A 27,590-nucleotide genomic window follows, 5' to 3' on the forward strand; every position below is an offset into this window, starting at 1 on the left:
CTGCTTGTGGCGCACATCGCCGCACGCAACAATGGTGGTTGGGGGTCCCGGCGGCACATGCTAACTGGCAACAGCTTCGGTTTGGAGCGCCCCGTGCAACAGCTTCAGTAGATTGACAACATGTGTGTGCCTTTTGTAGGACCCCTCCTCGCGGTGGTTGCGCATGAGGAAAAGGGGAGCATCCCCGCTGGTTGGTTGCTGCGACAAGGGAGGGAGAAGGAGCGCCTAAGGAGGTAGGTACATGCGCGCGGGCGAAAGGTAGAAGAAGAGAGGGAGAGAGATGGGCATCGTCGATCGAAAAAAAATGTATGGACAGGGCTGGCGGGGAAGGGGTAAGGGTAGGAAGGGGTAGAAATACGACGCACGAAAAGTTGTGCAGCTCATTGTGAGATTGGCTTGTTGATTCCAATCGTTTCCTTTCTTTTTCGGCTCAGCCAGTTTGGCCTCAAATGACATGCACCACTTGGTTTGTAGCAGCTCTTTTTTTGACAGAGATGTGAGAGAAAGACCAAAAAGAGAGTCAGTCGTTAGTTGTATTGTTGTGCCGCCTATAGCCAATCTGAAAGTCCATCATATGAGAGCATGAGCTATGAAGGCGAAAAAAGCCGCCCCACCAAACACATAGGCATGGCAAGATTGAGCTAGTGATGGCAAGATTGAGGTTATTGCTCACATGGGCTCAGTTCAATGGTGTGGCTATAGTGGTGCTGCCTCGCATATGCGTCATCTTTTGTCCCTATGATTTCACCATTTTCCCTCTCCATCCTTAAATTTTATTTCCTTTTCTACTGAAGAACCGGTCTCCTCTGCAAGCTTCACCTGGCGCAGGCAACAGTCATGTTGCAACGGTGACATCTGGGCCTACTTGGCTTGTGTGTGGGGGGGGGGGGGTAGGTTTGGGGCACTATGCGACATACCCTAATAGTTGTTGGCTCTATATACTATGATATTGGTGATTAGCCCCACATTATTCTCACACAAAGTGTGTTGGAGCTCAGGCTACAGTTGACTATTTACAACCCATCTTTCTTCTTTCTCCTCGTCTATTTTCTCCGTGCGACAATAGTGAGTGCTACGAGCGGAGACGACTGGTGCCGCAAGATTTTGCGATGGTGATGTTGTGTGCTGCAACGGGCGGCACATGGTCCTACAATGGCGGTCGACAGTTCTGCGATGGTGTCGTGACAATGCTGCGAGCAGGTTAGGTGGGTAAGATGATGACACTGGGACGATGATGTTGCGACGGAGGCGACGGGTGTTGCGGGCGCTGGCTGGCGGGTCTTGCCAGGACGTGTGACCGACGTTGATGTGGACATAGAAGCGGGCGGCTGTCACAAGTCAGGGCTGCCTTTTCCAGTGTCAAGGGTTTGTGCAAAGAGGAAGAAGACTTCCATGCATGTGGTGTCCAACCATCCTGGCCCAGTTCTACGGTGCAGATGGCAGACGAACATGACGATCTATCAGCCACCCAACATGTGGCATCAACCTGATTTTTGTGACATTTTTTTATATTCTGTTAGTCAAAGTAATGGTTGTAGTTAGGCTCAAAGTTTAAAGGGCCCCTAGGGTAGCTCCAAAGGTGTACATCAGAGCGCCACTAAACGTCCGGACCGCGGGCGTACGAGCGTTATTTGCCACCCAAAGTTGTGCTGCAAACATCCACGGGCCCGTCCCATCATCCAACAAACTGGCACCGAATTGGGGGAGGTTTGCAGGCATCTAGACTCGTGCTACGTACGGTCCGCTCCCAAAGTCATTGTCGCCATGTCCTGCTCCCCAACCGCTGCCACACATTCATGTTGTCCTGTCGCTCCAGAGCAGGCGCGACTGGATGATGCCGGTCAGATGGACGTGACTGGACGGGAGGGCGGCGTTGCTTCAATGCTCATGGGGCAACCAAGAAGCCTACTCCGGCCGCTGCATCGTATTGAAGCGGCGTTGGTCTGACTGCCCTGCTTATTTAAGCATAGGCACTAGTAGAAAACTGGGCTTTGGTCACAGGGCAATATTCACATTAGTCCCGGTTCAGTCACGAACCGGGACTAATGCGAGCATTGGTCCTGGTTCGTGCGGCCAGGGGCCTGCCGGGCCTCGTGGGGGCATTGGTCCCGGTTCGTCCGGCCCCTTTGGTCCCGGTTGGTGGGACAAACCGGGACCAATGGGCCACGCTCCTGGCCCACCATCCTTTAGTCCCGGTTCATACCACAAACTGGGACTAAGGGTCTGGTCCTAGTTGCGGCCAGTGTTTAGTCCCACCTCGCCAACCGAAGGGCGCTCACACCAGTTTATAAGCCCGTCCCTCTCTGCCTTGTTGAGCTCCTCTCAAAGTGAAAATAGATGCCCTTATACAGGGAATTTGACCTAAATTCACAGTAACTAAATAAAATAAAATAAATAAATCTTAATAAAATAAATAAAAATAAATAAACCTTAATAAAATAAAATGAAATAAAATATAGTAACTAAAATAAATAAACCTTAATAAATTAAATAAAAATAGCAGCAGTAAAATAAATAAAAATAAAATAATTAAAGTAAAATACATAAGTAATTAGAAATAAAATAAATAAGTTTTTTGTTGTAAGTAGAAACAAAACAAAAAAAATAAAGCAAAAGAGAAAACAAAAAACAGAGAAAAAAATTATGCCACCTACTGGGCCACCACGGCCTGAATACGACTTGAAACCCATCCGTGGGCCAGGATTCAGGCCCGCAGAAGGCCCAGTAGGCCCCACAGGCAAAGAGAACGGTTAGGCCCGAAAGCCTGCAGTTGAGAGGAGCTCGAGAGGGTGGGCGCAGCAGCGCTTATAAACCACTCTCGAGCCCTCTCAACTAGCGAGGTGGGACTAAACTTTTGACGCGGGGCAGCACAAGGCCTTTGGTCCCGGTTGGTGCCACCAACCGGGACTAAAGGGGGCATTGGTCCCGGTTCGTGGCACCAACCGGGACCAAAGGCCTTTAGTCCCGGTTGGTGCCACGAACCGGGACCAATGAGTTCCCTATATATACCCCATCGCCACAGCAGAGCACTCCACAGTGCTCTGTTTTTTCTGGCCGGCGAGGGGAGGGCATTTGGGTGCTCTAGCTCACCTCCTATGCACATGAGGTGTTCGATGAAATGTCTGAGCCACACTAGTTAATCTTTCTCCTCTCGAAACTCGACCTCCGAGCTCCATTTTCCCCGAGATTTGTCTAGGTTTAGCGGTCCGTCACGTCCCGTCCCCGTCTTCACCGCCGTCGATCGCCCGCGCCGATCTCGTCGCCAGCACCACCGTGGTGAGCCTCTTGTTCTTATCTTCTTTCTGAAAGGAAAAAATTCTTACTTTAGATAGTTACTTGTCTAATTTTGTTACTTTTATTATTCCTTCTTATTACATAGTGCGATGGTTTTGGTATCCGCCCCCGTCGGCCCTCGTCCTGTCTATGATTCGGATGTGGTATATATTATCTTTTTATAACTATTTGGTTCATTTATTGTTTATGACAAATATACCGACCAACGTGACATAGATTTTATTTATCTAGGAGGTGGTTGAACCGGAAATTCTAACCGACCCTATTGTCGAGAGGTTAAATTTAGTTGAAGAAGAAAACAATTACTTGAAGGAAAAAATAAAAAAATTGAGGAGGAGAAGATGATATTGGAGTTGCATGTTGCGGATGTCGTCGATGATCACAAGATCAAGATGGATGCAATGCGCTTGAAGATTAGAAAGATTAGAAAATATGCCATTCATACCGAGGCTTGGTATCATTATGCCGTTGGATCAATTGTTACCTTGGTTGCGATTATGATCGCATTTGTTTTCGCATTGAAATGTTTTACATAGTTTCAATGTATGGTTTAATTAATTAGATGCTCTGGAGAGCTATATATATGTTGTTAGATGAGAACTATGTATGTACTTTGGTTTTAATGTGATGATGAACTTCTATTAATTTGGTCACTTAATTATCTATTCATGATGTTCTGTAATGGTTTTTGACACACTTAATTATATATAATGCACGCAGATGAACCGGCAATGGATGTACGGTGACAGACACACCTCCGAGTACATTAAGGGCGTGCATGATTTTCTCGAAGTGGCTGAGGCAAACAAGCAGAATGGTTTTATGTGTTGTCCATGCCCTATATGTGGGAATACGAAGTCTTACTCTGACCGGAAAATCCTTCACACCCACCTGCTTTACAAGGGTTTCATGCCACACTATAATGTTTGGACGAGGCACGGAGAAATAGGGGTTATGATGGAAGACGGCGAAGAAGAAGAGGACGATGACAACTATGTGCCCCCTGAATACGGTGATGCTGCAACGGGGGAAGCTGCTGAAGATCAAGAGGAACCAGACGATGTGCCCAATGATGCTGCAAGGGGGGAAGCTGCTGAAGATCAAGAGGAACCAGTGCCCGATGATGATGATCTCCGCCGGGTCATTGTCGATGCAAGGACGCAATGCGAAAGTCAAAAGGAGAAGCTGAAGTTCGATCGCATGTTAGAGGATCACAAAAAAGGGTTGTACCCCAATTGCGAAGATGGCAACACAAAGCTCGGTACCGTACTGGAATTGCTGCAGTGGAAGGCAGAGAATGCTGTGCCTGACAAAGGATTTGAGAAGCTATTGAAAATATTGAAGAAGAAGCTTCCAAAGGATAACGAATTGCCCGACAGTACATACGCAGCAAAGAAGGTCGTATGCCCTCTAGGATTGGAGGTGCAGAAGATACATGCATGCCCTAATGACTGCATCCTCTACCGCGGTGCGTACAAGGATCTGAACGCATGCCCGGTATGCGGTGCATTGCGGTATAAGATCAGACGAGATGACCCTGGTGATGTTGACGGCCAGCCCCCCAGGAAGAGGGTTCCTGCGAAGGTGATGTGGTATGCTCCTATAATACCACGGTTGAAACGTCTGTTCAGAAACGAAGAGCATGCCAAGTTGATGCGATGGCACAGTGAGGACCGTAAGAAAGACGGGAAGTTGAGAGCACCCGCTGACGGGTCGCAGTGGAGAAAAATCGAGAGAAAGTACTGGGCTGAGTTTGCAGCTGACCCAAGGAACGTATGGTTTGGTTTAAGCGCGGATGGCATTAATCCTTTCGGGGAGCAGAGCAGCAATCACAGCACCTGGCCCGTGACTCTATGTATGTATAACCTTCCTCCTTGGATGTGCATGAAGCGGAAGTTCATTATGATGCCAGTTCTCATCCAAGGCCCTAAGCAACCCGGCAACGACATTGATGTGTACCTAAGGCCATTAGTTGAAGAACTTTTACAGCTGTGGAATGGAAACGGTGTACGTACGTGGGATGAGCACAAACAGGAGGAATTTAACCTGCACGCGTTGCTGTTTGTAACCATCAACGATTGGCCCGCTCTCAGTAACCTTTCAGGACAGACAAACAAGGGATACCACGCATGCACGCACTGTTTAGATGACACTGAAAGTATATACCTGGACAAATGCAGGAAGAATGTGTACCTGGGCCATCGTCGATTTCTTCCGACCAACCATCAATGTCGAAAGAAAGGCAAGCATTTCAAAGGCGAGGCAGATCACCGGAAGAAGCCCGCCATGCGTACCGGTGATCACGTACTTGCTATGGTCAATGATTTACACGTAATCTTTGGAAAGGGTCCCGGCGGACTAGCTGTTCCGAATGACGCTGAGGGACACGCACCCATGTGGAAGAAGAAATCTATATTTTGGGACCTACCCTACTGGAAAGAGCTAGAGGTCCGCTCTTCAATCGACGTGATGCACGTGACGAAGAACCTTTGCGTGAACCTGCTAGGCTTCTTGGGCGTGTATGGGAAGACAAAAGATACACCTGAGGCACGGGAGGACCTGCAACGTTTGCACGAAAAAGACGGCATGCCTCCGAAGCAGTATGAAGGTCCTGCCAGCTACGCTCTTACGAAAGAAGAGAAAGAAATCTTCTTTGAATGCCTGCTCAGTATGAAGGTCCCGACTGGCTTCTCGTCGAATATAAAGGGAATAATAAATATGCCAGAGAAAAAGTTCCAGAACCTAAAGTCTCATGACTGCCACGTGATTATGACGCAACTGCTTCCGGTTGCATTGAGGGGGCTTCTACCGGAAAACGTCCGATTAGCCATTGTGAAGCTATGTGCATTCCTCAATGCAATCTCTCAGAAGGTGATCGATCCAGAAATCATACCAAGGCTAAGGAGTGATGTGGCGCAATGTCTTGTCAGTTTCGAGCTGGTGTTCCCACCATCCTTCTTCAATATCATGACGCACGTCCTAGTTCATCTAGTCGACGAGATTGTCATTCTGGGGCCCGTATTTCTACACAATATGTTCCCCTTTGAGAGGTTCATGGGAGTCCTAAAGAAATATGTCCGTAACCGCGCTAGGCCAGAAGGAAGCATCTCCATGGGCCATCAAACAGAGGATGTCATTGGGTTTTGTGTTGACTTCATTCCTGGCCTTAAGAAGATAGGTCTCCCTAAATCGCGGTATGAGGGGAGACTGACTGGAAAAGGCACGCTTGGAGGGGACTCAATAATATGCAGGGACGGATATTCTTGGTCTCAAGCACACTACACAGTTCTACAGAACTCTACCTTGGTGACCCCGTATGTCGATGAACACAAGAACAGTCTGCGCTCCAAACACCCGGAGCAGTGTGACGACTGGATTACATGTGAACACATCAGGACTTTCAGCAGTTGGTTGGAAACACGTCTCAGAGGTGACACCACTGTTTGTGATGAGTTGTACTCGTTGTCCAGGGGACCATCTTCGACTGTATTGACTTACAAAGGATACGAGATAAATGGGAATACATTTTACACGATCGCCCAAGATCAAAAGAGCACCAACCAAAACAGCGGTGTCCGCTTTGATGCAGCAACCGAGAGGGGAAAGGACACATATTATGGTTACATAATGGACATATGGGAACTTGACTACGGACATGATTTTAAGGTCCCTTTGTTTAAGTGCAAATGGGTCAATCTGTCAGGAGGCGGGGTACAGGTAGACCCACAGTACGGAATGACAACAGTGGATCTGAACAATCTTGGGTACACTGACGAACCGTTCGTCCTAGCCAATGATGTGGCACAGGTTATCTATGTGAAGGACATGTCTACCAGACCGAGAAAAAGAAAAGATAAGGAAGCGAATACATCATACGATGAGCCAAAGCGCCACATAGTTCTTTCAGGAAAAAGGGACATTGTGGGAGTGGAGGGCAAGACAGACATGTCTGAAGATTATGAAAAGTTTCATGAAATTCCTCCCTTCAAAGTCAAGGCTGACCCAAGCATCCTGATAAACGATGAAGATTATCCATGGTTACGGCGCAATAAGCAAATGACACAAGCGAAGAAAAAGTGAAGACTTTCTCCCGCAACTATTATGATGATACCATGCCAACTTTGTAACAGACGAGTATGATACCATTGTCCGTTTTGTACACGAAGTGCATCTAGTTTTTGCCGTAACCCTCTCAACTTTCTTGCACATGCTATGTGGATGAAATGATGATACCATGCCAACTTTCAACCTTTTCAGAGTTCATTTGAAATGCTTTTCAATTTTAGGGTCTTATAGCTCAAAATAATTAGTAAATGCATGAAAAATAACAGGCCAAAAATTAAAAATTATGCCACCTACTGGGCCACCACGGCCTGAATACGATTAGAAACCCATCCATGGGCCAGGATTCAGGCCCGCAGAAGGCCCAGTAGGCCCACAGGCATGTACAGAGAGGTTAGGCCCGTAAGCCTGCTTTAGAGAGGAGCTCGACAGCTCAGGCGCACCGCACCTTATAAACAGGTGCGGCTCTCTCTCAGCTAGCGAGGTGGGACTAAACTCCCACCACCACGCCGCTGTGCAAGGCCATTGGTCCCGGTTGGTGGCACGAACCGGGACCAATTCCACCCTTTGGTCCCGGTTGGTGCCACGAACCGGTACTAATGAGGCTGTGGCCCCACGAGCACCTTTAGTACCGGTTCGTGGCACGAACCGGTACTAGAGTTTCTTACTAAGCAGTTTTTTAGTCCCACCTCGCTAGCTGAGAGGCACTAGGAGCGGTTTATAAGCCCTGAGTGCAGAGACGATGAAGAAGAGGCGCAATGCTCACCTTCACGTTGCTTAGCTTCAAGCCTTGAGGAATAAGGTAGACTGCATGGAGCTATGTGCAGTGCAGTCTACACTATTCCGAAAGGCTTGAAGCAAATCAACGAGCATTGCGCCTCTTTTTTATTTTTAATAACTTATTACAACTCCGGACTTCTTGTGTTACGACAAAATAAAATAAACTTTAATAAAATTTATGAAACTAAAATTAACAAAGTATTTTCTGTTCAAAACATTATAAGAAACCTCTAGTATTATTGAAACTAAAATCATATAAAATTGATGCAACTAAAATTATCGAAGTATTTTCTGTTCAAAATCATTAAAAGCAAAAAGAATTTTCATAAAGAACTTTTTTTGATAGAAACTTTAATAGCAAAAAGAATTATCATAAAGTAAAATAAATAAGTAATTAGAAACAAAATAAAATAAAATAAATAAGTTTTTTGTTGTAAGTAGAAACAAAACAAAATAAATAAAGCAAAAAAGAAAACAAAAAACTAAATACAGCAAAAAGAATTTTCATAAAGAACTTTTTTTGATAGAAACTTTAATAGCAAAAAGAATTATCATAAAGTAAAATAAATAAGTAATTAGAAACAAAATAAAATAAAATAAATAAGTTTTTTGTTGTAAGTAGAAACAAAACAAAATAAATAAAGCAAAAAAGAAAACAAAAAACTAAATACAGCAAAAAAAATTGTTGGGGCGCTGCCCGCTGGGCCTTCCAACCCTCGGGTTTGCAAATACAGGCCCAGAAGGGCTAGAAGGCTCAACGGGCAGCGCACCAAAGTTAGGCCCAGAAGCCTGCTATAGAGAGGAGTTCGAAACAGCAGCCGCGCCGGGGCTTTTAAACTGGTGCGGGCGCCCCTCGGCTAGCGAGGTGGGACTAAACTTTTGGCCGCGACGCGGGCAGCAAGAGGCCTTTGGTCCCGGTTGGTGCCACCAACCGGGACTAAAGGGGTGCATTGGTACCGGTTCGTGGCACCAACCGGGACCAATGCCCCCCTTTAGTCCCGGTTGGTGCCACCAACCGGGACCAAAGGCCGCCGCTTCCCGCCCTTTGGGCTGCTGAAAAGAGGGCTTTGGTCCCGGTTGGTGGCACCAACCGGGACTAATGCCTACCTTTAGTCCCGGTTGGTGCCACGAACCGGGACTAAAGGCTTTGCTATATAAGCAAACACTTAGGAAATTTTTCAGAGTTCATCTGCAGTTTGCCCCGACGACGCCGACGCCGCCCGCCGCCCCGACACCGCCAGGCTGCCCCGACGCCGCCCGCCGCCCCCGCCGTCGCCGTCGCCCGTGCCCGTCGTCGCCGTCGCCCGTGCCCGTCGTCGCCGTCGCCGTTGCCCGCGCCCTCGCCGTCAGCCGCGCCCCTGCCCCGACGCGCGCCGCCCCGGCCCGTCCCCGTCGTCGCCGTCGCCCCCTACCCCGAGCGCGCGCCCACTGCCCCGTCGCCATCCTCGTCGCCGACCCCGCGGTCCTCCTCACCTTGGTCCGGCCGGCGCCCTTTTTTCATATATATATATATGCTTGTTTTTTTCATATATATATATGCTTGTTTTTTTTTCATATATATGCTTGTTTTTTATATATATGATGATATGTTCATGTATGAGTATATGTATGCATATATGTTCTCTGTGTATATATATATGTTCATGTATATATGCAAAAGATAGATTTTTAGAAAAGTTAGGATTTTTTTCTGTTCATAGATTTTTTTGGTGATATTAATTATTGTAGAATATGCAAATGTTTGTATATTCATATGAACAATGCATTAGGCAAAACTTTACTTTTTTTGAAATTTTCTATTTGAACATTTTTTTATGAATGAGAGGAAAAAGGAAAATAAGAAGAGGAAGAAAGGAGAAGAAGAGGAGAGGAAGAAGAGGAGAAATAAATAAGAAGAGGAAAAAAGAAGAAAAAGAAGAGGAGAAGAAGAAAGGAATAGAAGAGAAGAAGAAAAATAGAAAAATTCTATTTTTTCTTCTTCTCTCCTCTATTCCTTTCTTCTTCTCCTCTTTTTTTTCTTCTTTTTTTCTTCGATCTTCTCCTCTATTCCTTTTCTTCTTCTCCTCTTTTTATTTCTTCTTCGTTTTCTTATGTTTTATCGGGTCTGTCGTCGTCGATATACCCCTCTCCCGATAACTTCAACACGAGGGGGGGTCGATATACCCCCTCCCCGATAATATTATTTTCCCATGTACGTATGTCGTCGTTGTCGATATAACCCCCTCCCGATAACTTCAACACGTGGGGGGGGTCGATATACCCCCTCCCCGATAACATTATTTTCCCATGTATGTATGTCGTCGTTGTCGATATATATAACTCCCTCCCAGATAACTTCGACATGATGGACGGTCGATATTTATACCCCCTCTCGACCGTGATAACTTATACCACGGGAGCACCCCCCGGCCCTCTCGCTCGACCAAAACTCTCGAGGACACCCAAACCCTAGAAAAAAACGATGTCGGTCTCCTACCCCCTCCCGCCGCGCCCCTACCCTTGAAGCGTTGCCGAGGCCACCCCAAACCCGGAATAAGCTAGGTCTACGTTTGCACTAACCACCTGCTGTCATGTTTGTGTAATAATTGCCATGTTGTAATATTTGCAGAAACAATGGAGCACGGACGAGACGAGCAAGCAGAAGAGGTGTTGGGGGACATAATCTTAGCCGGAGGTGATATCTTGTCGTATCTTAACGACAATGATGGTCTGGAAGAACAGGGTGAAGAAGCAGGCTACGGTGATCGAAGAGTGGAGGAGGAAAGACATGATTATGATGGCTCCGGTGACCCAATGCTGGTGCAAGAAGGAGCCCGTGGTGACGGCTCCGGTGACCGAACAGAGTCCGGCCAGGTAAATATATTAGTTAAGCCTGTGCTGACTAGCTAATTGATGCATTCATTGTTTTGGTATGTACACATATTAATTAACACTCGTCTTTCTTCTTTTTTCTAGCCCTCCGGATCGAGCACAACTGCGGTAAAGAGACGAGGCCCGAAGAGAAAGTTGCGCTCGGATGAAAGGTTTGAGATCACAGCAATCGCGCGCGACGGCCAACCGATTGAACCCATCCGGACAAAGGATGCATTTGCTGCTCAGTGCGGGGTTCTAGTTAGGGACAAGATCCCGATCAGCATCCAGCAATGGTATAAGCCTAAGAAGGAAGACCCTGAGGTGTCTTATGTCAATGATATGCAGAAAGATGATCTTTGGACTGAGCTGAAGGCAAATTTCACCCTACCGCCAGAGGAGGATCCGGAGAAGCCAGTTAAAGAGCAATTAATCAAGTCTCATGCTCTTAAGAAGATGGCAGACCTATTCAGGAGGTGGAAGAATGAGCTGAAAACGTTTGTCGACAAAGAAGAGACACCAGAATTCATCGGCCGGTATGAGAAGATCAGAGATCACTGGCCCGCATTTGTGGCCCACAAGACATCGGAAAAGAGTAAGAAGATGTCAGCGACAAACAAGAAGAATGCTGCGAAGAAGAAGCTTCACCATCGCACGGGGTCAGGTGGCTACCTCAAAGCCCGGCCTAAGTGGGCCAAGGCTGAGAATGATCTGCTTGAAAAAGGGATCGAACCACAGACAATGAACTGGACAGACCGTTGCCGGACTTGGTTCTTCGGGGCTGGCGGAACCTTGGACCCTGTATCAGGGAGGTGCGTTTGGACGAACGAGCTTTTGAGAATACCAGTCAAGAAGATTCAGCAATATATCGATGCAGCGCAGGAAGGGACGTTCGTTCCAGACAGAGAGAACGACGAGCTCACAATGGCCCTCGGGAATCCTGAGCACCCTGGACGGACACGAGGCACGCCAGGCTCCGTTCCGTGGAAGGCTGGTTTTCCGGACGCAGGCGGTTACAAAAGCCAGGAGAGGAGGAAAAAAATGGAGCAGACCCAAATTCAGAAGCTGCACGAAAGGGTTCAAGCGCTAGAGGAACGAGACGGCAATCGACATGCCGAAACTACCCCCGAAGCTACCCGCCATCTCAGCGGAGAAGCAGCGTGGCTTCCACCGAGCTGCTTCAGCTGGAGCATGTCTTGACGGCTCCTGCTAGCTACCCCGTGGATGCTATCACGGAGTCTCAACATTGCCACCTTATGGCGCAATGGCAGAACTTCAAAGTCAAGGCGGCTGTTGGCTCTGTTTTACCTCCTGAACCCGGCGCAACCTACCACTGCCGGCCGATTCCAGAAGGATATGCTAGGGTGATGGTGGATGAAATAACGAAGGGATTTGAGGACCTCCAGCTTGACCACCCTACCGGTGAAGGGGAGACTCGGCTGGGTTTAGCTCTGAAGACTCCGTGCCTATGGCGGAAGGAGCTCATCAACCTTCCGAACTGGACGGCTCCGGCGAGTAAGGGCACTCCGCCTCCTCCTCCGCCTCCTCCTCCGGCGAGTGATCAGGGCACTCAGCCTCCTTCTCCGGCGCGTGGCGGCACTCCGCCTCCTCCTCCGCCTCCTCCTCCGGCGAGTGATCAGGGCAGTCAGCCTCCTTCTCCGGCGCGTGGCGGCACTCCGCCTCCTTCTCCTCCTGCACCGGCGCGCCAGAGCAGCCAGCCTCCTCCTTCTCCGCCTCGTCAGCAAGGGCGGAAGAGACCCGCCGCCGCTCCGGCTGCTCCGGCGCGTCGTAGTCCTTCTCCTCCGCCTCGTAAGCAAGGAAAGAAGACAGCCGCAGCCGCTCCGTCTGCTCTGCCGGCGTCTAGCAGTACAGCTGCCAGAGGCGGGAGGCAATACAGATTCGGTCCTTCTCTGAAGACTCCAGAGAAGTTACCATACGAGAGGACCGAGGAGGAAACCAGGAAGATCGTGCGAGCCGAAGTGACAAACTTCTTTGAAGGGGTGAAAGCAAAGAAACATCCACCTCCGGAGGAGAAGGTAGATCCGGTGAAAGCAAAGCGCACTCTGGCTGCCCTGACAAAACCACCAAAGTCTCCGCCGAGAGGCAACTATGAGCGCATTCTTGCAAAGACATATGCCGAAGCGGAGCGGTCGGGAAGTACTGTCAGTGATCAAAGGTTAAAAGAACGACGAGCTGGGAAAAAAATTGCCCAGCTCGGCGAACAAGCGAACCAATCGTGCCCCCCGCTCAAGGTGTCAAAAGACATCGTCGCTAATGATCCGAGGATGGTGGCCGGTTATAGCAATCTTGGAGATTACCTGCCCGACGATGTACATTATGAAATCATGGAGGTGGACGAACACAAATACCATTACGGGAAGCCTCTCGTCAAAGATGAAAGATCTCTAACAACGATGATGCGAAGATTACATGATTGGTACATGAAAACCTGCAGAGAGTCTGATGGGATGAATACTTTGACGCTGAGAGTTAAACCGGAGCATGACCTCGTTGGAATTGAACTGCTGAATGTTCCATTTGAGGATTTCTTCCAGTTTTACAATCAAAAGGCCCTCGATAAAACAACGATCACTTGCTACTGTCTGTAAGTAGTACTACTTCTGTCATTAAGTCTCTCTATATAGGTCAGCTCTTTCATTGCATGTATTTATAATTATCCTCACTATATTATGCAGATTGAAGATCGCCGAATTGAAGAAAAGACAAATCGGTGATATTGGGTTCATTAACACAAATCTCATAGATGCATATACGGTTGAAAAACATGCCAAAGAAGCCGAGGCCAACTTGCTACGATCGTTGGTATTAAATCAAAACAAAGATATAATACTCTTTCCTTACAACTTCAAGTGAGTGTTACTGTCTTGTGCATATTCGGTTTCCCTTATTAGTCCAGGTTATGGTAATGTAATTGATGACTTATGCATGCATGCGCAGCTTCCACTATATTCTCCTAGAGATTAAGCTTGAGCAGGGAGTAGTAACCGTCTTAGACTCGAGACGAAAAGATCCCCAGGACTATGCGAACATGACTCAAATGCTCGAGAAGTAAGTTAAATCGATCATTATCCACCATATCAGCAACTTTGTTCATTTCCTGATATCAAGTAATTGTTTTCTTTGTCTGGCAGGGTTTGGAGAAAATTCACCTAAAAGCTCCGGGACTGCCGAAGAAGCTGCAATTTAAACACCCGAAAGTAAGTACTATAGTAGCATGTTCCGCGCATCTCCTAGTGATTCAAGCGCTAGTTTCATCAATACCATTTAGCATGCTTGCTTATCAGTTTGATTGACCTCTATTTCTTGTAAAGTGGTTGTGGCAGGAACCCGGGAATAATTACTGTGGATACTACGTTTGCGAGTCCATCCGCTACACGACCTGTGAGCGGGGCTACTCTGACGAACAATATGAAGTGCGTAAGCAATAATATTCACAATTTTATTTTATTACCATCATTTGTGTTGAGTTTCATTTATTCATATATATATGTATTGACCCCCTTCTTCAAATTAGATGTTTCGGAAGCGGGATGAACTCCTAGCACCAGATCGTATGCGAGCAATTCAAGAGGAATTGGCGGCATTCTTCCTTGACCACGTGATCGCTGAAAACGGAGAATACTATGTGGACCCTGTGTTCTTACAGTTTAATTAGGAGATTGTATTGTAAGAGATAATTATTGTATATATGTAGCCGGTAGTGTCAGATAGATATACGAGAACTTGTTGTTCGACCAATCTCTCGGAGAAGGAGAGGTGGTCGATATCACTTCTCTCTGTATGCATATGTTCATGACGATCTTCTGTTTCCTTCATTTGATTACTAGTTAGCGTGTCTAGTCCTCTCCATACGTATATAGTACGTAGCGTCGACCAAGCACGGAGATAAGAGAGGACACTTCTCTCTATTAATTAGCTAGCTAACACAATATGAAACACCTAAATTAACCCCCCAACCCCCCATTCAAAAAAAACAAAAACCCCAGCCCCTGAAATGCTGACGCGTGGATGCTTATTGGTCCCGGTTGGTGGCACCAACCGGGACAAAAGGCCCTGCCTATTGGTCCCGGTTGGTGGCACCAACCGGGACCAAAGGCCCCCCTGCCTGGGTTGGCAGCAACAGCCACGTGGAGGACCTTCTGTCGCGGTTCATGTAAGAACCGGGACTAAAGGGTTAGGGCTTTAGTAACGACCCTTTAGTCCCGGTTCGAAAACCGGGACAAAAGGCCCTTACAAACCGGGGTAAAAGCCCCTTTTCCTACTAGTGAGGAGGCACGGCCAACCCCATCCTTTCCTCGCCTCTCTTCCCCCCTTATCTCCTCTCCTCGACCAAGCGATGGGTAAGTCCGACAACAACAGCTGGTTCTCAGCACCGGCCGATGGATCCAAGGGAGCTCCAGATTGTAGGTCCGCTACCCACGGTCTCTGTGGCCGTCGTCCTCCACAGCTACATTCTTTGAAATTTGGGAACAATTTTTGAAATTTCCAAACATTTGAATACCGTGAATATATTTTTATAAATTCATGAATACTTTTTGAATTAGTGAACATTTTCTGAATTATGTGAAATTTGTTAAATTTGGGAACAATGTTCGAAATTCCCTAACATTTTTAATATGTGGAACTTTTTTTATAAATTCATGAATACTTTCTGAAATTGTGAACATTTTTTTGAAATTATGAACATTTTTTGAATCCATGAGCAATTTTCATTTCACAAACATTTTTCAAATCTTGCACATTTTTTGAATTCACAAACATTGTTTTCACAATCCGCCACTTTTTGAAATCCTGATTTTTTTCTAAAATTAATAACTTAAAGCAGTAAAAAGAAAAAAGGGACTCATATTTGGAACTCCCACCTCCCCCAGCGAACAAAACGTTCGCTGGAGCCTGCCCTTCAGCTGACGATCGCGCACATATTTGGGTCCTTGTAGTATTGTTGTTCGTGTTGTTGCCGCTGCTACTGCTGTGAGAAAAAAAAAGAGAGGGAAACACTTTCCCTCATACGACTAATCATTTCCAAATCGCTAGACCAATGTTGCATCGTCAATTTGTTCTTCCATCACAAAGACTGACTGGTTTGAGGCGCATCTTTCAATGCTTAGGTGCTTAGATGAGGTGCTAAGCGCATTAAAGATTTTAGCAACTAAAGTTCCTAATACAAGGTGCTTAATTTGTTGTAGCGTAACTCCTTTTAATTAATAATTTAGCAACTAAATTCTTCCATGTATCAGTGGACTTCCTTCGTTTAAGTGTTTGTCTAAGTTTATGCGCTTGACATTGTTTCTTTCTAAAAACATCAAAATGCACTCTCTCTCGTCCTTAATTGTCTTGACATGTCGTTTTTAGTCTAAATGGCCTGATGGATGCTAGAGATCAGACTGCTGATCCCGTGCTTCCTATTGTTCTAGAGAACATACACATTTAGTCACAAATGTTAGAATACAACTTGTAATAGGATTAAGATTCCTATTCGGTTTGTAATAAGGCTAGGTCAAGTGCAGCTTGGCTCTTATATATACTTCTTGTACCGACACAGTATTGTATCAACAATTATTTAATATAATTTAATATGGTATCAGTTTAGGTCTTCGATCGATGACTTCCGCCTCTGTTCCGATCGGGACGATTGCATCTGGCGTCGCCGCCGCCGAACCGATCGTCGCTGAATCCATCTCCTCTGTCCCGCTGCATGCAACGCCATGCATGCCCCAGCATGGCTACGGGCCGCACGCTTCTGCCTCGTTAGCACATGGCTACGAGCTGCATGCTGCTGCATCATTCTAGATGGCTGGCTTTACCTCGCCGCCCGCGCATGGCTACAGGCCACACGTCTACGGCGCCATGCAACAAGACGCGTCGCCCGCAGGAGCCGCAGCCGGGCACTACTCTGCGTCATCTACGGGGCACTACGTGGCCGCGCCTGTGACTTCGTCCAGTACGTCGTCCGCGGCTCTCTGCAACACATCTGCGGCGCCATACAGTACACCGGCGATCTACGGCGGGTACCAGCCGGCTCCTCCGATCGCACCGTACTACAATGCTCCTGCTCCGCCTCCGGCTTCATCAACTGCACCACCACCGCCGCCCGGATGGCGCCCATCTCCTGATCCATGAACATGGCTAGTCCAGGCGTGGCCTATGCCCTGGTCCGCCCCTACGCCATATGGTGCCCCGCCTGCCTATATCAGTGGCTGGCAGCCCGGTGCTCGCCCTCACATCGGCACGCCCATCCTTGCGCCCCTACTGCCGACGCCATCACACCCGCAAGCTTCCATGACTACACCGGCCTCTACTTCGAGTCCGAGCTGGGACCAAGCTGCTTTTCTACAAGCCATGAACAACTTTGCTGCACAAGGGAACTCAGGTACGGATTGGATTTTCGATTCTGGTGCTTCTCGTCATATGTCTGCATCGAGTAATTTGCTTTCTTCTTGCACACCTTCGTCTTTTCCCTCTATTACTCTCGGTGATGGATCTTCTATTCCTATTTACTGTGTCGGTCAGGCTCAAATCCAATCCCCAATTAAGCCTTTCCTTCTTCGTGATGTTCTTGTAGCTCCTGCCCTTATTAAAAATCTGATTTTTGTTCGCCAAATCACCACTGATAATCTTGCCTCTGTTGAGTTTGACCCCTTTGGTTTGTCTGTGAAAGACTACCGGACCAAGGACGAGATCGCTCGATTCAATAGCTCCGGTGATTTATATTCTCTGCATGGTGTTCTGGCCACTGCTCCTCCAACATCTATGGTGGCCTCTGTTGATCTGTGGCACCAACGTCTCGGCCATTCCAATAAAAATGTGTTATCCACACTTCTTAGTGAATTTTCAATACCTCGTAATAGAGACTCTCATAATTCTTCTACGTGTCAGTCATGTCAATTGGGCAAACATGTTCACCTTCCCTTTAGTTCCTCTCAATCCTCTAGTACTTTTCCTTTTGAATTACTTCATTATGATCTCTGGACATCACCACTAGAAAGTGTATCTGGTTTTAAGTATTATCTCATGATTCTTAATGATTTTACTCATTATGTTTGGACTTTTCCTTTACGCAACAAATCCGACGTTCATATATATTCCTTAACTTTCAGCGCTATGTCTCGGTCCATTTTTTCCTCCCTATAAGATTCATACAATGTGATAATGGTCGTGAATTTGACAACTTTAAAAATCAAAATTTCTTTCTACAATATGGAATTCTGTTGCGTTTCTCATGTCCTTATACCTCCCCTTAAAACGGCAAAGACGAGCGTTCTCTTCATACTCTTAATGACATCATTCGCACTCTGCTTGTTCACTCTTCTATGCCTCCGACGTTCTGGGCTGAGGCCCTCCACATGGCCACATATTTACTCAATATTCGTCCATCTAAAGTTAACCCACAAACTACTCCTTACTTCTCTTTATTTCTCTCTCATCCAAATTACTTCGACGTTCGCGTCTTCGATTTGTTTCCCAAACTCCTACTCCACTTCTCTTAACAAACTTTCCCCGCGCTCTACCCCGTGTGTCCATCTAGGTTTTCTGACGAGCACAAGGGTTTATCGTTATCTAGATCTTGTTAGTGGTAGTGTTCATGTGTCTCGTCATGTAACATTCGCTGAAAACATTTTTCCCTTTTTCGAGCGTCAACAATTAGATCCCAACTCACCCACGCCGTCCACTAGCCCCTCTCGTCGCAATCATCTTCCCTTCTTTCACCCGCCGACCTATCTAGTGAAACCTGCCAAGTTCTCTGCCGCAGTAGCGGATCCTGCCGCGACCACTTCTGTCACCACCTCTGTCCCCGCAGAGAAAAACACATTCCACTCTGTCGCGGCAGACCTCCTGCCGCCGCAGCCTTCACAGCCATCTCCTGCGTCCGCTTCCTCCGCTGCGCCGGACACGTCCACCACATCTTCCCCCACTCCTCCTGCTCATGCTATTCCCGTTCCAGCTCCTACTAACGATCATATCATGCGCACACGTGCCAAGTCCGGGTTTCGTTTACCTGCAAAAGATCGTCTCAATCTTCATGCATCCATATCTCCTTCCTCTCTACCCAAATCTTACAAATCAGCTCTCCTAGATCCTAATTCAATAACAAATATGCTTTTCTCTTACCACATCATAAACTATGTCTAAGGAACCGGCCAACCTTGGTTCATGGCAACTATCATTTGCTCTGTAGCAAAGCACAAGTTTTATGTTAATTTACAAGAATATTCCGTAGTACTCTCGTAGTGTCACTACAGTAGGAGAAGTGGCGTGCAATGGCACGTATAGCAGGTTTTTGGAAATGAGCGACATCTAACACAACGCCTACTGAAGATCGGATCAATAGGTGTTTATCATCATGGAGCGACATCTACATAATACTGTTGGAATTGATCTACGATTGAAACAAACCGTGAAAAAAAAGAGGGAGCCTTTTGACCCAGGTGTGCAATGATCGGAATGTTTTCTGAATACATGTTTAACATGTTTCAAATAAATGAATAAAATTTTCTACAAAAAATGTTTTGATATCTATTGTTTCCATACACACTGTACATTTTTGGTATAAATCTAAAACACATTTTGAATATTGGTTTAACATTTTTCATATACTACCTCTGTACGAAAATATAAGATGTTTTTTGTAGTTCAAATTAAACTGAAAAAACGTCTTATATTTTGATACGGAGGGAGTATATGATTAACATTTTTGTTCAAATATATTCTTGGTTGTATTTTTTTCTTCAATTTTCATACACATCGCACATTTTTTATACATATGATACATTTTTTATAGATGTTTAACATTCTATATATACACGTTTAACATTTTTCCATATACATGATTAATATTTTTGAGGCATTTTTTTGGATGTCTACTTTTTACATAAACATTATAAATTCTTTTATATACACCAAGAATTTTATATATATAAATGTTTAGCATTTTTCAAATACCGGCTTAACATTTTTCAAATATTTTTTATGTCTACTTATTTTTCATACACATTGTGCATTTTTGTAACATTTTGCAAATGCATGATTAATATTTTCAAATTTATATGCAGACTAAACAGAAGTACTTATAAACAAAAGTAAGAAAATAAAGCAAAAAACAAAAACAAACTACATGAAAAAACAAGTTGTGCTGTTGCCTTGAGCGCGCCTGAGCCGGCCCATCTCGCGATTGCTTTAGGCGAGGCTGCCCTTACGTCTCGCGTCAAGCGAGACATAGGCGCGCCAACTAAACAGGCTTAACTGAACGTTGATGACGTCAACAGATTGAGAAATACATATTTTTGGATCAGCTAAGTTCTAGGCACTCCCTATATGTAATATACAATGTATGTACATCGGTCTCATTACTAGTATACAGAGATAGTAAATTGCGCATCCAGTTTGATTCGTTCAACGACAATGGCTTCGCCTTTGGTGAGCCACCTTGGAGGTCCACAAAGCTGCATATCAGCAATGGAGCCGCGTCGAGTTCGGGTGAGAAGGTGATCCATCATTTTTTTTTGGTGGCTGCTGTGGTGGTGTCGGAGACAGGTGACGGGCGTTCGTGTAAGCTTTGGGTATTCTTCGGTCCTGATTGTATTCCTTTTTCTTGGTTGATATTTCTTTGTGCAAAGGCTAGTGTTCTGCTGTCTTTTTCATTTTGTCAGGTCGGTCTCTAGCTACGTGACTTGTACTATGATCTTTATGATTTATAAATGAGACACATATTACCATGTAAAGAAGTAAATTGGGCACAATCAACTATTTTTATTGCTATCGACCAATTCACATGATTTTATGGATCGGCGTTGTGAACACTTCACTAAACTAAGCATGCTAAGCATGAATAGTAAATTCAAAACCAATAGTACAAGAATTAAAATAAATCTAATTTTTTTACACTAAATGAGACGTGCTTACAATTTTTTGTGCTGAGATGACCTCGAAGGAGTTCCGTCCAAAAAAATAAATAAATAAAATCAGAGTTTAGAAAACTCGAGAAAGATTGGACATTTTGAAGCTTCGACTTTGATTTTTTTGGACGGAGCTCCTTCCAAAGTCATCTCAGGATAAATTTTTGCAAGCTCCTAGAAAGGTCCACCATTTTTAGTGTAAACATTTTATTTATTTATTTATTTATCGGCTATTTATTTTCTAATTACTATTCACCATGTAGCAAATGAGCTCGGGCTCAGCTTTGAATCTTTGCAAATACTCTGCATTCTATCACTCCTTTGCCCGAATCTCAATGGAACCCAGGGTTAGGATAAGGAGAGTGAGTACGAGAGCGGCGATGTAGCGGACGGGCGCGCCTGCTCCCGCTACGTCTGCCAATCGAAGAAGGACATGTTGGGCCGGGCATTGAATGCCAGCATAGAAGGCAGGTGCAGCATACGTAATGTGGAACAGTGGTATACGTTCAGGGCGCCGTTTCATGTGACGATGCCGTCACGGCACACCGTCCACATGTTCTCACGGTACAGGACAGCGAGCTAAAGTTCAAAGTGAGCGATCTATATTTGTGTTTTTCATTTTTACATCATGCTAATCATGTGAGTACTTGCTAACCCTGGTTACACTCTTTTCCCGTGCATAAAAAAAAGACAAACCTAATAGGATCAATGCCTGCAACTGCGTGGGAGATCCATCCAATACTGCTGCAGGGCTCCACATATTCAAGTGATGAAGTAAAATTTGCTGCCAAACAGTTTATTACTTCTGATATGCGCCCAAAGACTTACTCTGCTGTGCTGGATTTTGCCACAAACAACTCAAAAGGACTACAGCTGTGAGATGAACATCAAACTTGGTGCGACGATCTTATCAATCGCATGTTTGAAACCGTCGACGAAGACGCTGCAGTTTTGTACACTTGTTAATTCATGAATAAGCTGGCTACGGCACAACAAGCCAGCCTCACAGCAGGCGGCTGCTCTGCTTCACTTGCTGTAACTGCATGTTAGTTCCCTTATGTGTCCCCTCCTGATTTTTTGCTCTGAACATTCACTTGCTGTAACTTGCTTTGACACGTTCTTGGCTATCCTAGGTGCAAATGTACGGCCGAATGGACAAACAGCACAACTAATGCATGAACATAAGTTGGCCCAAGCACGCCTGGAGAAGCAGCATGCACATGCTAACCCCACTCCAACACCAAACTGCTCAACATGCGTCAACTTGACACGTGAGTGACACCAATAACCTCTGCCTTCCCTTGTTTCAAAAATAAATAAATAATAATAACCTCTGCCTTGTAATATTTTCTTTTGTACAATGTCTAACGTTCATGATTCCTTATACCACATCCCTACAAGTGGAAAGGCCAAATGGATCACAATTTGAAGGTGGATTTGCACTGTCGCTTCTGCAGCTGGCTGGTTATACCAATTGCCATTTACATTTCTTTTCCCTGATAGTTTCCCAAATTGGCAACTGAAAAGTTGATCATCGTCCATTCACAGATCGACAGCACGTTGAAAAAAACCCTGAAGCCACACTCAGGCCTCGTTTGGTTGCAAGGTATCCCGGGGGGATCCCCGCTGTTTCCGCTGGTCAGAGAACCACGGGCCGGGTTGGCCCAGGGAAATCGAGATGGTCATTTGGACCGCATCCTTCGAGGGCTAACCCTGCCCGACCCACGACCTTACCACGGGAAGGAAAGCCACGACCCGACAGGTCGGGGAGGAAAGCCACGGCTCGAGCGGCAGACGAGTGAACGACGCGCCGTCGACCAAGATCCGCTGCCGCCGCCGCCGACGGCAGAAGCGACGCCCCCCGACCCCTCCCTCCGGTGTTCAGGATCCAACATCCTCCCCTCCAGCGACGGCGACGGACCGCGGCCGTCATTGTCCTCCTTCCCCGGATCTCCCCTCCACCTCGAAGCTCCGACCCCCTTCGGCGACCACGACGGCGACGGTTTTGTGGTTGTTTTCTACCTCCTCCGGTCAAGGTTAGCCCCCTCCTCCTTCTCCCCCCTCTGCAACCTCTATCTTTCTCGAGTTCATGCCTTCACCGTCACTGATGAACTTGAACATCCATATCCAGGAAGTGAGCACCGCCTCGTTCTCTCAGATCATTCCCACCATTGTTAATCACCGGTGAGCACCTAGATCAGTACACAATATTTGGTTGCTGATGTTTTAGTGGATGTCCAGAAGAACTACACAATGCTAGATCCAGGAATGTTTTATTTGCTTGTACAAACTACTTGTCCAGAAGGAGGTAGGATTGATGCATCAGTGTTGGATATTAGAAAATGAAAGAAATGTAAGCAATGCTTAGCAGATTAGAAGAAATAGAAAATGATTCTTATATTTTTCTACTGATGTTGCTTTACACAAGTTTCATATGCATTGGTCAATAGTAGTTCTTCCGTAGCGCGTAGGGAACTGAAATATATATATATCAGACCAATGTTTCATATGCATTGATTTTGTTTCCTTTTCAGTTCTCCTAGGTTTCTTGACGTTGTGACCATTGTTTAATATATAATAGTTATCGTTGATGACAAACTGTTTCTTATGAAACATTTGTAGTACTGTTGTTTCATATGCTTTTTATGGAAGTGCATACTTAATCAGTTCTTCTCAACTATGAATGTATGTCATTGAAATCTAAATCCATATGCCAACTTTCAGATTATTTGTTGCTTGAACTGAAAGGTGTAGCTGCTAATTTTTTTGTGTGCTTCAGAACTTTATTTCATTACTATAATGAAGACTAGTTTTGACCCTTTTCGATCTCCTAGTTACAGACTAGTTTTGACCCTATTTTGCGAGATGACCATTTACATGATGAATCATTTGCTGCTAGTTTTAGTTGAAATTAGTTTACTTAGTTTTGTTGCCACCAAGCCTAGTAGCTAATGCACCTCATCTTTGTGGTTGGTTTTATTGGGATCTTCCAAGGACTGTTTCTATTTTATTTCGTACACTAAGATCCAGAGCAGTTGTGTTCTTGGCCCTTCATCCATCAAGAATTTTTTAAGGTTGTCCCCCGAAATAATCTGTAGCCCTATACCTTAAAGATTACCACTCTACTTTCATTACTTATCTAGAGGCTTTGTTGGCATCCGTTTTCTTTCTTGGGAGAGACCGTGAACACAAACTCATAAGCTTTGTTGGCTATTTTTTCATCCAGCAATATATTCTTCATTCATGCTTTCGGTAGGCTGATTCTAGTTTCATCCATGACACGATTGTTTTTTTTTGTTGATTTAAGTGGTGTGGTATGTCAGTTGCTCGATTGTTTCTTGTTATTGCTAGCTGAAAATGTGGTTGGATTCATATAAGCACATGTATGCTAACACCGTACTGTAAGTTTTCTTGGAAATATGCATCCGGTTGTGTGCTGATTAGATAGTCATCTATGCACATGTGGGCTAATGAGGTATATATGGATCTTGTGCTGATTAGATATATGCATCTGGGTGTTGATCTTAATGCTGCCACTCCTAGGAAACTGACACGACACAATGTATATTATTCTATATATTACACAATTAGAATAATGTTTATACAATTGAAAAGCTTCGAGGACTATTTTCAAGCTGGTTTCAGTGTAACATTCTTTTCTTGCCAAATGATGGCTTTCATGCCGTGGTCGTCTAGGAATCAAAGGGAACAATATTTTATTTATTACTCCGTAGAACATAAATCAGTCTGGCTTATTATGTTTGCATCTATTTCATTCATAACCATGCATATGTGCTTATATATAGTTTAAAATGTGATATTTTATAGTAACTATATTGTTCTTTTTCTTTTTGCAGGTTTCCTAAAGCTAACCAATGAAAATGTCCAAAGAAGTTGATGGTGGAAGTTTCAGTAGAGTGATTATTCCAATGACAACACATTTCCCCATGGATCAGTCACATATGCACATCTTTTTAATGGAACTATATGTGTTGTTCCCCTCCTTGGAGGCGTCGGTATGGACTGATCCCCTCACTTCCCCTGCCCCTAGGTCTCCCGGGCGAAAGCCCTAACTTTGTTGGGCGGCGGCGGCGCTCTTGGCGCCGTTCTCTTCTTGAAGGCGCCGCTTTGTGAGGCTTGTGGTCGGGTGGCGCTTGTGCGTGGTGGGTGGTGGCGGCGGTGTGGCCCTCTTGTCCTAACGTGAAACTTCCCCCTCCGGTGTTGGATGTGTGCAGTGGCGATGTTCTGCTCAAGGAGAGCCTCCGACGTCTCGTTGGGGATGCGCTGACCCTCTCTATGTGGCCATCTTCCCGCAGCATCCATCTCATCTTGCGACGGTGCGGCACCTTCAATCTAGGCAAGGAGGTAGTGGCCTTCTTCGAAGATAATGGACGGGAGTGCCGTGCCGGGGCCCGTAGGTGCATGGCGACAACATATGCCCCGCTGGTGTCGCCCCCTCTCTCCTCCGAACCAGTGTGATATTGTTCCTGGTGCAGCATTCTTGGAGGAGGTCCTCGTTGTCTTCGGCTTCGTTCTCTTTTGATTATCTCCAGTTTCCGTAGCGTGTGAGGAGTGGTTTGGTGTTGTCCATCGTTTATGTATCTTACCACCGTGTTGTTCTTTCTTTTGCATGAGGGCGTTTGTTTGTAATCTGGCCAGTTGATGGCTTTGTTAATTCAAAGTCGGGCTAGGCTCGAGCCCCATCTTGGGCTCGGCTGATGCCTTTTCTTGTCCGTTTGGGTCACCCCGTTGGAGTTCCTCTTACTGAAAAAAAAAGAAATAGTTCTCATGGTTTTTGAATACTACATTTCTTTTCTAAGAAATCTGGCGCTTCCCTGACGTGATTCCCTCCCCCCCTTGCCTCCAAACTCACGTGCGGATCTCCCCCCGTGGTGGGAGAGGATTTCCTATGGCCATGGAAAGTCCCCCTCGTGGGATTACTACCCTGGAATGTTTTCACTCTGCAACCAAATGAGGCCTCAAGGTACCTGCGCTCCCCGGAGCTACTCAGAGCTTGATTATTAGAGATGCGCTCTGCCCACTTGTCCACGTGCTCTCCCATTCAACCGCACATCTTCTGATGATGACTCACCTGAAAAAGGTCAGTGGACTATTATTGAAAAGTTATCACATCCTGCCATGCTTGCACCCTCACTGGTTCTAACACTTGTACATACACTCTCTTGGTCTCTTCAGGGATGGAAATCTCACTCCCTTATCCACCAACACCTTTCCACGCGCAGTCATAGCTATACCACAGGCTCATCAGATCCAGTTACTTGGACAAATAAACGTCAAAGATCAAGCATTACAAAGAAGGTGGACTTCTAAAAACAAACAAACTCACAAGTATTGTTGATTGGTGGAGAAACTGCTGCACAGGGTAACTCATCATGCCCTTGAATCTTCCGACAGCTACTATTCATCACCAAACAGATAGCACTCCAGCTGCAGGTTAGAATAAAGAAAAAAAATACATGAATATACCTGTCATGCTATTTTGGGTCTCTTTTATAAATTTATTCCTGCCTTGCAACAAATTCCAATGCATAAACGGGCAAGGGCCTCAAGATCAGCAACACCCATAATTGCATATCACCGTGGTCAGTTTCGGCGGGCCATTTGTGCTCGTCTTGATCGTCAAAATGCAGTTACCGGGGAAAAATAACTGCCAGGCCCCCGCGTCGCTCTCCCGCAGGGCGACTCGGGCGGCGACCAGATCCGCCCGGCCTAGGCCACCGCTTCCCGGCCCCCTCTGCCTCGCCGCCGCCGGTGGTCACCTCCGGCAAAGCCCGGCCTAGTGACGGCGGCGGTGGGGATTCGCCCTTTGCTGCTGCTCGGCTCCCTGCGGGGCCTGTTCCGTGGCGCCTGTTCGCCGGCGTGCGGTCGGCTGGCAGCGGCGTTTGCACCGGGGCGGCGGCCCTGGACATGGCGGAGGCGGCCTTTCTCTGAGCTGGAGGAGGTCGGCAAGGGGGCGGCGCGGCCGTGGTGGCTGGGCATGGTGGATCTTGGGATCCCGCGCACAGTTCTTGCGGCTCGGTGGGCGCGCGATGGATGGCGGCGCGGCGGGTTTGCAGCGTGGTGGCTGCGGCCAGTGGGGTGCGTCGTGGGGCGGTCGTGGCCGGCTTCGACCCGTCCCGACGGCAGGTGCAGGGATGACTCCGCCCGATCCGATCTGGGCGTGGATGGTGCGGAGCTGCGTGGAGGTTGCGACAGTGGTGGCGTTCGGCGCTTGGGTGAGTGGAGGAAGCCGGGGCGGCGGCCCCGGGTTGTAGGCCATGGCGTCTTGTCATGGTGGTGGCCGGGATGGGCTCACCCGACGGATCCCCGTCTGGTTGAAGTCCCGGAGTTTGCGCCTGCATCTCACTCGCAACTTGAGGTGCTGCTGTGTGGGTGTTGTCGCAGTTGAGCTTGGTGGTCGACGACGGAGGGTGCAAGGTGCAGCGGGAACAGCTCTGACGATCTCCACGCTCAAGGGTGGTCCAGATCTGCAGGCCTCTGTAGGGATGGGCGAGTTCCGGGCGAAAGCCTTGTCCCGACTCTGTCGGTGCCGTCGACGGCGGCGCTTTCGGGCGTCGTTTCCCTCCTTGGAGGCGTCGTCGTGGAACTCCTCTTCCTCTATGAGGGGCTTGGGCTCTTCGGGTGAAAACCTAAGCTCCAGATGGTTTCTGGAGCGGGCGATGACGGTGT

At 46.6% G+C, this 27,590-nt stretch overlaps 1 protein-coding gene across 2 annotated transcripts; it reads left to right on the plus strand.

Annotated features, from left to right (window-relative positions):
• The first annotated feature begins 19,966 nt into the window (after window positions 1-19,966).
• Window positions 19,967-25,633, plus strand: LOC123182878 (uncharacterized). 2 transcript variants are annotated; one of them, XR_006492358.1, is made up of 8 exons: window positions 19,967-21,491; window positions 21,591-21,674; window positions 21,766-21,945; window positions 22,034-22,171; window positions 22,302-22,364; window positions 22,449-22,936; window positions 23,032-23,084; window positions 24,758-25,633. XR_006492358.1 is itself a non-coding variant. In XM_044595550.1 (4 exons), the coding sequence occupies exons 1-3, from the start codon at window positions 22,314-22,316 to the stop codon at window positions 23,036-23,038; spliced, it is 546 nt and encodes a 181-aa protein (XP_044451485.1). In that variant the 5' UTR covers window positions 22,287-22,313; the 3' UTR covers window positions 23,039-23,084; window positions 24,758-25,633. The 2 variants fall into 2 exon arrangements, 1 of the variants encoding a protein (XP_044451485.1); XM_044595550.1 differs by lacking the exons at window positions 19,967-21,491; window positions 21,591-21,674; window positions 21,766-21,945; window positions 22,034-22,171 and having other exon boundaries at window positions 22,287-22,364.
• The last annotated feature ends 1,957 nt before the right edge of the window (window positions 25,634-27,590 follow it).

Source organism: Triticum aestivum, chromosome 1D (genome assembly GCF_018294505.1).
Source record: "Triticum aestivum cultivar Chinese Spring chromosome 1D, IWGSC CS RefSeq v2.1, whole genome shotgun sequence".
NCBI classification, from domain to species: Eukaryota; Viridiplantae; Streptophyta; class Magnoliopsida; order Poales; family Poaceae; genus Triticum; species Triticum aestivum.

Excerpts from the sequence above, each read along its gene's own strand:
- LOC123182878 (XM_044595550.1), top strand. The coding sequence starts at position 22,314 with ATGGATCACAATTTGAAGGTGGATTTGCACTGTCGCTTCTGCAGCTGG. Across the intron at positions 22,365-22,448 it reads GTCGCTTCTGCAGCTGGCTG|ATCGACAGCACGTTGAAAAA; the intron begins GTTATACCAATT and ends GTCCATTCACAG.